Consider the following 12968-nt stretch of genomic DNA (forward strand, 5'->3'; position numbering starts at 1 on the left):
GCGTGCGTCGGCCAACATTCCTATCTATCCGTCGAGGCGCGGAGACCACAAGGGTTGTAATTGGTCGGCTAACGACATCATTTCCGGAATCACTTTCCCGGTTTAGCTCCTTCCTCTCAGAACAACAACACCGCCATTTTTGAAAGAGTTTACTGTGTGCCGGTCAACATTTGGTCAGAATTATTTGCATTTCAACATCAACAAGCTCCGACTCCAACAACAGTCTTTCTCTCTCGGTCGCCATCGTTCACTGTGAGGAGCCGGAAGGTGAACCATCAATCAACCGCTTTCACCATAGACGTAAGAGATTGGGTCGTCTAACGTAGCGCCGCCTACTGATCGGGAGGTGAACTGCCTTGCGCATCCGACATCCCGACGGAGAACTTCGAAAGGACGGACTACGGAGACGGCTTGAGGGATAGCGACGGAGAAGCATACTGAGGCCTTAAGCATTTCATCTGCCAGATACTGCAGCAGCATCATTGGTGACAGTGTTCCTGCTCTTCATTGTTTTCTTCTCCACTTTCGTGGTTGTAGAGTAGCACTAACCTTCACGTACCAGCGACATCTCTGTGATGGAGAAGATTGCAACTACTGGTGCATCGACTCGCGCCACCGTATATAGCCGGCACAAAATCGTGACGTCATCAACACCGCTCGTGCTAGCCGACGCGGCAACCATGCTAGAGGCTTTACAAATGAGGATATAACATCAAAGCTAACAATAAGCTACATAGAAGCTCTGCCAGGGTAGGAGATGTACTCTGAAGAGCTGGGTCGGCATTACATTACATTACATTACGGTCATTTTGCAGACGCTTTTATCCAAAGCGACTTACAATAAGTGCTTTCAACATCGGTAGGCAAAAGAACTTAAGGTCACAAGAAATCATAAGTGCATTTCCTTCCAGAACCAAACAGCTGAGAGCAAAACTAGTGCTAGAGTAAGTGCAATAAGTCAGGTACCGAGACAGATGAGAAGACAATTTAGAAAACAAAGACAATTTAGGATTCAATATAAACACAAGAAACTTGTGCTAAAGAAAATAAAAAATAAAATAAAGGACCGGACTCAGTGAATAATTCCCTACACTCCCTATTATATAGATCAGTGAGCAGTGCTGACCAACATATTATTGGGGTCATCAGGTGGGAACCTCCTTTCATCAGTGTTTCGTCTAGTTGGGCCCATGATACCTCCAGAGTCACCCCCCTAATGCCAGCCAACACTGCCCCTCACACCACAACCACCATAATCTACCTCAGCAAGAGTTTCTTGAAGCTAGACAGGGACGTTCTGTTCTACCTGTTCTAGTAGCACTCTGAGGTCAATTTTTACAGAGTATCTGATTGATTTGTACACAAAGTTAGTAATGAGTCACTGCATAAGCAGCTAGGCATGGATGGGGGTTGAACCCATGATCTTTGGTTTACGAGACCAACGCCTTACCACTTGGCCACCATGCCTCATGCTATGTGTAACACAGATGTAAGCCTGGACCAGGAAAGTAATGTGCTACCAGCTGAAATGATGCACAACCACCTTCAAAATACTTTGATTTATTTTTTGGATCATGACCAAATATTTAATCCAAACTTTCTTTATTGATTTTTGCATAGAACAAACAGGATCTTGGCACCTATTCTAAACAGTTTAATAGATCCAGTTCTCCCGTTCCATCCACCCTGAATTACCTGCATTCAATCCACTCACTCCCATCACAGACATGTATAAGGTACAAATTATACACAAGCAAATAGACACAATAATCATAATAATAATAATAATAATAATAATAATTAATAAAAAAATAATAATAAAGAGAAGAAGAAAAAGATAAATAAAATACTTTTAATAATTACATCTTTTGCATGTTTGGTCTTACTCGTAGTTTCTTTCCCTCTGATATTGCTCCTTAGTCTCACCTGCCCTCTCAGTCCTCGTGTAATTTTAGACTTGAGCTTTATCTCATCAGTTTTTTAGTCTTCCTTGAAGTCATCGTGTCATAGTGTGACCTTGTGATATGTGGCTCTGGATCCATATCTTTGATTGGTTCATCTGGTGCGATACTTTCTCATTCCCAGCTTGTCACACGCTGCCGCTCGGCCAGCAGCCTCTCTTTTCAGCAGAGCAGATACGCTTTCAATGTCACTTTCCAGATCCAGGGAACAGCTCTGCAGCTGCATGCTGCCAGTTAACCGTTCGTGGTTGTATTTGGCACACAGGAAAAGGTAATTTTATAGTGTTCACTTATCTGGTGACATGTTAGGTTTGGAAAAGAAGAAGAAGAGTAGACGTCTGACTCTCATGCACTGCTGTGTTTCCCTTTGATTTCCTTTGCTTTACCTCTCTGTTCGGCATTAAAAGTACTCGGGTAAGGTTGGGGGATTGTACCGGTCTGAAAACTCAGGTGATAAAACAAAGCAAGGCATCTTTATTTATATAGCGCATTTCATACCACAGGCAACTCAATGTGATTTACATAAAGACAAGGCATTTAAAAGAACAGCATAAAGCAGCAATTTAAAGAGAATTAAAAAATAGAATAAAAATTAAAACATTGTTAAAAGCAATCAAAGAAGAGGGGAAAAAGAAAAATATATAAAAATTAAGAGGATTTATAGCATTATGCTTTCAAATGATTTAAATGAACTCAACCATAAGCACACGGAAAGAGAAATGTTTTTAACCTGGATTTAAAAGTGCTTACAGTTGGGGCTGATTTCAGTTCTGCTGGTAGTTTGTTCCAGTTGTGTGCAGCATAACAGCTAAAAGCTGCTTCACTGGGTCCAGTTTGAACTCTGGGCTGCACTATCTGACCTGAGTCAGCAGATCTCAGAGCTCTGCTGGGTTTATACTCTGCTAGCATGTCATTCATGTATTCTGGACCTAAACCATTCTGTGATTTGTAGACGAGCAGCAGAACTTTAAAATCTATTCTGCATCTGACCAGGAGCCGATGTAAAGACCTGAGAACTGGGGTGATGTGATGTGATCTCTTTGTTCTGGTTAAAACTCGGGCTGCAGCGTTCTGAATGAGCTGCAGCTGTTTGAGACTCTTTTGGGGGAGTCCAGTCAGAAGACCGTTACAGTAGTCGAGTCTGCTGGAGATGAAAGCATGAATCAGCTTCTCCTGATCTGTTTGGGACATGAAACCCTTCATTCTGGGTATGTTCTTCAGTTGATAAAAGGCTGATTTGGTGACTGATTTGATATGATTGTTGAAGGTCAGGTCTGAGTCTATCAGCACACCGAGGTTCCGGACTTGGTCTTTAGTTTCTAGAGACAGTGACTCAAGATGTTTACTGACAGCAAACCTCTTCTCTTTGTTGCCAAACACAATGACCTCAGTTTCTTCTTGATTTAACTGAAGGAAATTTTGGTTCATCCACTTTTTGACTTGCTGTAAGCAGTCGCACAATGACTCTATAGGACTGCAGTCATCTGGAGACAGTGCGAGATATATCTGTGTGTCATCTGCATAGCTGTGGTAGTTGACTTTAGAGTTCTTCAGAATTTGACCCAGCGGCAGCATGTATAGGGTGAACAGAAGAGGTCCAAGAACTGACCCCTGAGGAACTCCACATGTCATAGCCACTCGATCAGATAACCAGCAATGTGACATAGCTTAGTGTGATGGAAGAAAAAACAAAAGATACTCTGGTTATATTGAACTTACAGGACATACATCCAGTTATTTAACTTATTTCAATGGAGCTCCAATTCTGAGTAATGTGCTCTTTTTAAATGGAAATCTCAATTATTGCCATATGGACCCCATAACATTTGGAGGGTTGTGCCTGTGTGGTACCATTTATCTTTTGGGTGTCTTTGGGGCAGGAAATTGTCTTAATTTAAACTAGGGAACTGCCTTTAATTGGGCTCCTCTGGTCCACTGAATAAACAGTGTTATCCATTGTTAGTTAGATAATCTCCTTTCCTCCGATGGAACAAAGGTTTGTGTGAACATGACTCATATCTATGTTTGGTCACAGTTTACTTGGATGCACTCCTGGATGTAAAAGTATTGAAAGGATTAATCTACAACTACAGCACATTTCCCACAGATTCCTAATGTTTTTATGTCCTTTTGTTGGGACTGAGACCACTTCTGAAGCGAATGAGGCTTATTTGACCATAATTTCCTCCGCATGTTCATTTCTTGTGAAAAATGAGTGAATAATATCCGGTCTGGGACACATCTGTTGTCTGAAAGCCTCTTGTTTTGATGACCTTCTTTAGAGATATATTCAGAGAGGTTTTAATCACCTTTTTTTAAAAAAAAAACTCCTATTTAGCTCAGACAGACAGTTGACCTGCTTTAATCAGCTCAAGATGTAACCTGAACAATGGCTGTAAAGAGATAAACGATCTGCAGCACAAAGACAAACTAAATATGTCAAATAAACAGTTGCAAATGGTTAATTAGGTTCCTTTATTCTCTTTCCGTGGCATGATTATTTGAGTCAGTGGTGGGTCACAGCTTTTTATTAGAACATCCACTTACTTCTGTGTAATTCTGTGTAATAAAAAGTATCTCAGACTTAAATAGAGACCACTTAACAACAGCAAAAAGACTAAAACACGAGTCCAAGGCCTTTTCTAAGTGGGCTGCAGTGGCCACATGTGGGAGTTAAATGAAAGCGAACGTCAGTGAATATCCTTAAAATAAACATTTTTCATTCAAAGCAATGTGTAGCTGGACCATATGTACTCAAATCATTTAGACTTTTCTGTGTGTGTGGACCCGGAGAGGCTCGGGAAGGAAGGAACTTCTGCTTTTATCCTCCATTAATGTGTTTTAATGGAGACGCGGTTAATGTTGTGGACACTTGCCACTGCAGAGTGCATTAGTCTTTGATTACGGACACTTAAGTGTTTCATACTTCTGGGCTTTTTCTTGGTTTCCGCGGTAACACCCGTTGCTTTTTCCCACGCTCTCTGACACTGCACATTTATTTTCTTTCACACCAAATTGGCACCAGATTAGCTACTTTACAGACTGTTTTCCCCCCAAAAAAGGCAAATGGCAACAAATCTATCAGATTTTAGAGCGAGCACCCAAGCACTGCTTCACAGGAACGAGCTCTCTGTCCCACTGCTTCGTCAAAAGCTGCAGCACCTGCGCACAGCGTTGTGTTTGTGGTCCAACAGGAAGGCCGTTAACATATAAAACATCTTGCTTTCTCGTTGGGAAAGTATTTACAGGATCAATCTGTGCACAGGTCTTGTCATTTGAATTCAGCCCATTCTTACAAGAAAACTAGGTTACCTCTCTTGTCTCCCCCTTTTTTCTACCTTTTTCCTTCTTTTTCCTTCTTTTGTTGCTTCTTTTTTCCCTTTTCCCCCTTTTTTCTGTTTTTTCCCCTTTTTCGCCTATTTTTTCCTTATATTTATTTTTCCTTCTTATTTTTCCCTCCTTTTTCCTATTTTTCTTCTTCCATTTTCCCAATTTTTTCCACCCCCCCTTTTTCTTCTTTTTCTCCCTTTTCTTCATTTTCCCCCTTCCCCCTTTTTTCTCCCTTTTTTCTTATTTTCCCTTATTTTTTCCCCTATTTCCTTTTCCCCTTCTTTCCCCCCATTTTTCCTCCTTTTTTCTCCCTCCCCCCTTTTTTCACCTTTTTTTCTTCTTGTTCCCCCCCTTTTTTCTTACTCTTTTTTCCCCCTTTTTTCCCTTTTTGTTCTTTTTTCCCCCTTTTTTCCCCCTTGTCCTGTCCAGCATTATGGCAGCAGAATTGTAATCTGAATACCGTTGATGCCAAACACATTTGCTATACCAGGGGAAGCTTTATGCCCCCCTTGATAATTCCTGGTATATGCCACCATCCACCCCCTCCTGCTTTATCTGCATTTTGAAACGTCTAATACTAGTGCGGTACCAAATTTGTGACGGTTTCACTCAGTCCGAAGCATAAAAGCATGCTACAGATTCCAAAGGAAAACACAGAGCATGAAATATGTTGTGACGCGATTTTAGATGTTTTTCATTTCTAAGAGATGTAGAAAATAACAGAGATCAGAACATTTAATTTAATTTAATTACACATTTTTCTGGGTATATCTGTTAGCAGAGATGAGATCAATTATGAAAAAGTATATTTTTATAGCAGTCAGCTGAATATCCCTGGAAGGAAACAAATAGTTCAGCATTCTTGTTATGAAACAATTCACTTTTACTCTGAGAGACATGCTTCTGTTTTATTTCATTAACCTTTATTTATACAGGTAAAATCTCACTGAGACCTGCTCAGTATAAAAGTTGGAAAACCTCGAGTCTTATTCGATTATGTGGCGCTTTCTTTAGTCTGTGTTGATTTGTTTTACTTCAGTTTGAACTCGAAATTACTGCTGAGAAGCAGTTGCAAACAGCAGATGTTTTTTTTGGGTAAATATTGTAAGTATTTACCTCCGAAGCGCATGTTTTTGCTCCGCTGTTCAAACAGAACCTCACTTCCTGACATGTTGCAGTGCTGTAATCAAACCGCATCAGTTCAGATGGAAATGCAAACATCAGCTGAACCTGTGGGGGATGCTTTCTGGGACCTGCCTGATCTGAACAAACAAATTCTGCACATCTTCCAGCTGCGAATATTTCAACCTGAACACTTCTAGATAATGAGAATATTCCGACACAAACATGACTCACCAGGTGATTTCTGACGCACCCCTCCAGGTGGGAGCTTAATTTCACCATCAGCCGCTTAGCGTTGAAATAAAACAAGCAAAGACGTTTCCCCCTGTGGTTCCAGTCAAACTCTGCGTCGGATATTCGGTATCAGTCCCTCGAGTCGTCTGCTCCGCTGCTGTGTTTTAACTCGGGATAAATTAGTCTCCCATGTTGAGCCTGGGAAAACCCAACAAATGGATCTCGGGGATCTGTTTGGCTCCAGAACAACCCTGCTGTAAACATGTAATCAAAGGGAAAAGCCTGTCGGACCTGTTTACTCATCAGCACATCTGGTTGTTTTTTTTATTCTCTTCCTGCATTAGACAAACGGCATCAGATCCACTGAAACACTCGTTTTTTTTCTTTCAGAGAGCCCGTTGACGTTCGCAGCCCACCTGGACAACGTGGTGGAGATCATAAAGGTGCTGAAGAATGGAGGAGCTCATCTGGACTTCAGGGCCAAAGATGGCATGACCGCCCTCCACAAAGCTGCGAGGTCCAATAACCAGGTTATACTCATGGTAAAGGAACTCGGTTTGTCTTTCCAGCTCCTTTCTGGTGCTTTGATGCGTTTCTGGATGCTTGAATTACATTCTAAACCCAGAACTTTCCAGATCAAAGCTAAAGGTCTTTGCTCGAACATATAAAACAGGGTGAACAGAAGGGGTCCAAGAACTGACCCCTGAGGAACACCACACGTCATAGCCACTCGATCAGATAACCAGCAAGGTGACATAGCTTAGTGTGATGGAAGAAAAAACAAAAGATACTCTGGTTATATTGAACTTACAGGACATAAATTTAAGGAGAATTCCGGCATTTTTACAAACATATCCCATCTGTTGGAGACCAAGGAAAGTTGGCCAAAGGGAGAAAATTTTCATGCCCGCTGCGCAAAGTTGTCCGATTGCGCTGATTTCCATGAAAGCGGGCTCTATCGGGCAAGCTTTTAACCTTTCCTGAGGCTCTTAACGTGTATCAAAATACTTTTGACCAAATTGGCCGTGGTGTCAGTAGCAATACATTTCAACCCAGGGGCTAACCATACCATTAGCTAGCACAGACATTATACATTTTGAGATTTCAAAAACAGCGCACTTACCTTTCTCAGCTTCCGTGTTCCATAGGCTTGCGCACAAATTAATCGATCGCCGAAGTCATACACTATAGTAATCCCAAATTGTCTTTTTGTCCACCAAAAACGACCCTCGGGAACCGAACTACACATTGCCATGTTTGTTATTGTTTCCTATCGAACAGCTGACTCGTTTCATTTTATTTTATTGGAAGCAATTTAGAGATGGATAGTTCGTCAGATTCCGATGTTGGAATGGAAGAGTTTGACGAGTTTGATGGTCGGGGTTATCTTTTTGAACCAGAATACACTGATGAAGAGTTGTTGGCACAAGATGCAGCGAGGATGGCTCAAACCGATGATCCAGAAACGGGAGCTGCTGCTCGGTCACGCATTGGGGAGACATGGTGGTGCAGATGTGAACATTGTATTGCACTGACCAGAGGAAGACAGTACTTTGGAATACTATAGTGTATGACTTCGGCGATCGATTAATTTGTGCGCACGCCTGTGGAACACGGAAGCTGAGAAAGGTAGGTGCGCTGTTTTTGAAATCTCAAAATGTATCATGTCTGTGCTAGCTAATGGTATGGTTAGCCCCTGGGTTGAATTGTATTGCTACTGACACCACGGCCAATTTGGTCAAAAGTATTTTGATACACGTTAAGAGCCTCAGGAAAGGTTAAACGCTTGCCCGATAGAGCCCGCTTTCATGGAAATCAGCGCAATCGGACAACTTTGCGCAGCGGGCATGAAAATTTCTCGCGTTTTTCCCTTTGGCAAACTTCCCTGGGTCTCCAACAGATGGGATATGTTTGTAAAAATGCCGGAATTCTCCTTTAAGTTATATAACTTCTTTAAATGGAGCTCCAATTCTCAGTAATGTGCTCTTTTTAAATGGATATCTCAATTATTGCCATATGGACCCCATCATTTTTGCAGGGTTGTGCCTGTGTGGTACCATTTATCTTTAGGGTGTCTTTGGGGCAGGAAATTTTATTAATTTAGGGCCAAAAAAAACACGAGTTTTTAACAGCTGGTTCAGCGATGAAGCCTCTGAGTAATCTACTAAATCAATGACTTTTTCTCTTCCTGAGAAGCCAAGACGCTCTTTGTTGACTAGATCGTTTCTGGTCTCTGGTCACTTTTAATAGTTTAATCAGTTATAAGTAGGGCTGGGCGAGTTAACTCGTTATTATCGCGTTAACGCATTAATTATTTAACGCCAATAAATATTTTATCGCCCATTAACGCAGGTTTTATTTATAATTTTTTTTTCAATTTTTTTAAAAAATAATAAAAATAATACAAAAAAAATTGGGGGGCTTTTGTGCCTTTAATGGATAGGAAAGATAGGAAAGAGGGGGAACAACCTGCAGCACAGGGCCGTCAGATGCGGGACTTGAACCGGGGCCAGCTGCAGCGAGGAGTATAGCCTCTGTACATTTCTGCCAAAAAGAGTGGAAGAAACATTTTTTTTCCTCTCCGGTCAATATGGAAACAGAATGTGGAAACCTTGAGAGGGTCTGACGGTTTTCTTCCAGCATTAAGACGGATCAGTTCAGTCCAGCTTCATAGAGAGAACCCTCCGAATGGATGAATATGCATGCAAACCTCAAAACTCTGGCTGGGCAAGTTAAGTCGTTATTATCACGTTAACTCGTTCAATATTTAACGCAGATTAATATTGTATCGCGCATTAGCACAGGTTTTATTTATTTATTTATTTATATATAAAAAAATTTTTTTATTAAAATAAAATACAAATTTTGGGGCTTTTGTGCCTTTAATGGATAGGAAAGTTCAGAGAGACAGGAAGCAGGGGGCAGAGAGAGGGGGAACAACACGCAGCACAGGGCTAAAACCGGGGCCAGCTGCAGCGAGGACTATAGCCTCTGTACATGGGGCGTCTGCTCAAACCACTACGCCACAGACCACCCCTGTTTTATTATTTATTTTATTATTGTAAAAGTCTGTCGCTCACAGGCTTTTATTTTGAAAAAGTCTGTTGCTCACAGGCTTTTATTTTGTAAAAGTCTGCTGCTGTCTGCTGTGGAACAGGAAAAGAAAGTAATCGGCGGATCCACCAAACATGGAGAAGGGTACGGAACTTTTACTCGGCCATTTTCATTTTAAAGTTCTTCCAGACGGCGGAGTCGACAGAACCAAAGTCATCTGTAAACACTGCCAAGTTGAATTGTCTTCTCAGCGTAGTAGTTCCAGTCTAAAATATCACTTAAAGGCAAAACACACAATTGATAGCAGCAAGTCATTCAAGGAAACAGACAGTGGAGCGAGGCTTCTACATAAAAACTACAGAAAGATGCTGATGTTAAAAGTGTGTTTGCACAACAAATGTTATGGCACTTTCATTCATATGGCAGCACATTTAAAATAAAACTAAATGCTAAAAGCTATACACTACTTTTGGATTCATTTTGGGATTCTGCGTACAAATGCGATTAATCGTGATTAATCAGGGAAATCATGTGATTAATTAGATTAAACATTTAATTGTTGCCCAGCCCTAGTTATAATAGTGATGATTATTTTTATTATAAATGATGGTGGCTTCAGGGTGGCTGCCCGCCTGATGACCCACATTTCTGAGCATCTTTACATCGCTCCTCTGTCCGCTCCTGACCGCTGCCTCGCCTCTTCCCTCAGACGCTGCTGGAGTTGGGAGCCTCTCCAGACTACAAGGACAGCCGCGGTCTGACGCCGCTGTATCACAGCGTGATGGTGGGCGGAGACCCGGGCTGCTGCGAGCTGCTGCTGAACCACCACGCCACCGTCTGCTGCCAGGATGAGAACGGCTGGCACGAAGTTCACCAGGTACAGCGACACAGTCTTACCCCGGCTGGGTGGCAGCTAAAGCAGCCGCAGCTGTTAGTGAGGGCCGCCCTGCAGTAGGGCAACAAAGTGTTGGTGCCTCCACACGCTGCTGGGTTTGTGTGCAGGGCCTCAGCTTCATCACATGGCTTATCTCCCTCCCTGTCGAGCTGCTAAAACTCCCCATCTGTCGCTTTCAGATGTGATAACTATCAGCTGTCAGTGAGCAGAAGAATGGCTGCTGCTGCTTCAGAGGCTGTTTCTGTTTGGAGTATTCTGCTAAACTCAGACACAACTCACAGAATCTCAGAGATATGTACATTTATTTCTGAATGGAAAACGTCCCGAGCTGCCGGGGCTCCGCTGGGTTTGATCTCATCAACTGGAAGGCCGTTAACCATATAAAACATCTTGCTTTCTCGTTGGGAAAGTATTTACAGGATCAATCTGTGTACTGGTCTTGTCATTTGAATTCAGCCCATTCTTACAAGAAAACTAGGTTATCTCTTGCATGATAATTCCTTTTTTTTCCCCTTTTTTCTTAGTTTTCCCCCTTTTTTCTTCTTTTTCCCTTTTTTTCCTTCTTTTTCTCCTTTTTTTCCTTCTTTTTCCTCTTCTTTTCTTTTCTTTTCCCCCATTTTATCTTATTTTTTCCCCTTTTTTTTCCTTTCCCCCCACTTTTTTTCTCTTCATTTTTTCCCTTTTTTCTTCTTTCCCCCCTTTTTTCCCATTTTTTTAGCTTTTTTTTCTTCTTTTTCCCTTTTTTCCTTCTTTTTCTCCCTTTTTTCCTTCTTTTTCCTCTTCTTTTCTTTTCTTTTCCCCCATTTTATCTTATTTTTTCCCTTTTTTTTCCTTTCCCCCCACTTTTTTTCTCTTCATTTTCCCCCTTTTTTCTTCTTTTCCCCCTTTTTCCCCATTTTTTCCTTCTTTTTCTCCTTTTTTTCCTTATTTTCCCCCATTTTATCTTATTTTTTCCCCTTTTTTTCCTTTCCCCCCACTTTTTTTCTCTTAATTTTTTTCCCTTTTTTCTTCTTTCCCCCCTTTTTTCCCCTTTGTTTAGCTTTTTTTCTTCTTTTTCCCATTTTTTTCTTCTTTTTTTCTTCTTTTTCCCCTTTTTTTCCTTCTTTTTCCTCTTCTTTTCTTTCCTTTTCCCCCATCTGTCGCTTTCAGATGTGATAACTATCAGCTGTCAGTGAGCAGAAGAATGGCTGCTGCTGCTTCAGAGGCTGTTTCTGTTTGGAGTATTCTGCTAAACTCAGACACAACTCACAGAATCTCAGAGATGTGTACATTTATTTCTGAATGGAAAACGTCCCGAGCTGCCGGGGCTCCGCTGGGTTTGATCTCCTCCCTGACTGGGCGCCTGGTGGCTCAGGAGGAGAGGGTTCCTCACAATCTGATTGGCTGACGGTCCGACCCCGGGCCCCTCCGGCTGCAGGGTTTTTCACAGCGTGTCGGCGGCTGTTTTCCCCGTTTAGATGGAGATGTTGTGTTCAGTTCAGCTGCTGTATGTCTCTGCCGGCCACACGAGTTTATCGGGTTTTTCTGCACTTTTATTTTGCAACGTCTGTTTCTTTATGCATGTATTCTAAACTCTGTCCAGTTTTGTGATTTTAATCTGTTTTTCTGTATTTGAAGCAGACTTGTCAGCCTTCCGAAATAACCCGAATGATGATGTAATGATCATTAACCTTTTGGGGATGAAACAAGTATTCGTCATCCATCCACCTCTGAATTCTATAATTGATAACAAGTCGTTTCACTGATCGTTATTGTTATCACTTAACAAGCGACTCTAAAACCTCTTTGCTGGCAGCTCTGACGCGTTGCAGTGTTTCACCTTAAGTCACATTAAAGGGACAGTTCGCCTCTTTTGACATGAAGCTGTATGACATCCCATATCAGCAACATCATTTCTGAACATCTTCTTACCCCCTGCTGCGTCCTGTGAGCAGAGTTCCAGCCTCGTTTTGGTGTTGATGAAGGTAGTCCGGCTAGTTGGCTGGGGTTTAAAAAATAAAGCGTTTTGCTTCTCAAAACAATATGCGTTCAACAGAGTAATACATTTGCATCACAAAATGGTTCTCCAGGAAAAAGTCAGACCTCACAATGGCTTGGCCCTATTTTCTCTCCCTTCGTATCACTGCCTGCTGCCGCCTGCCGACAGCCGCGCCTGTTACGGTGTTTGCTGCTCGGTCTGCACAGTCTACACAGCAGGCAGTGATACGAAGGGAGAGAAAATAGGGCCAAGAGATTGTGATGTTTCACCTCTGATTTGATCAAATAAAAAAAAAATAAACATGATTTTCTTTGGATTTTCTGGAGTTTTTGAGCCTCTCGTTGAAGTCACTTTAAATCCTCCATCAGCTACATTCTATCTAAGAACTAAATTT

General features: G+C 41.8%; 1 protein-coding gene and 1 non-coding gene across 6 annotated transcripts in view; one reads left to right on the forward strand and one right to left on the reverse strand.

Moving 5' to 3' along the window:
- Positions 1-12968, forward strand: part of shank2b (SH3 and multiple ankyrin repeat domains 2b) — a 386266-nt gene that overhangs the window by 142463 nt on the left and 230835 nt on the right. For all 5 annotated transcript variants that reach the window (XM_075468229.1, XM_075468249.1, XM_075468215.1 and 2 more), the window contains 2 exons: positions 7038-7189; positions 10411-10578. In XM_075468229.1, coding sequence (XP_075324344.1) covers positions 7038-7189; positions 10411-10578 — 320 coding nt within the window. The remainder of the gene's footprint in view (positions 1-7037; positions 7190-10410; positions 10579-12968) is intronic.
- Positions 1396-1467, reverse strand: trnat-cgu (transfer RNA threonine (anticodon CGU)). The gene has a single exon. It is a non-coding gene; the product is annotated as a tRNA-Thr (tRNA).

The sequence above is a fragment of the Odontesthes bonariensis genome, chromosome 1 (assembly GCF_027942865.1).
Source record: "Odontesthes bonariensis isolate fOdoBon6 chromosome 1, fOdoBon6.hap1, whole genome shotgun sequence".
NCBI lineage: Eukaryota > Metazoa > Chordata > Actinopteri > Atheriniformes > Atherinopsidae > Odontesthes > Odontesthes bonariensis.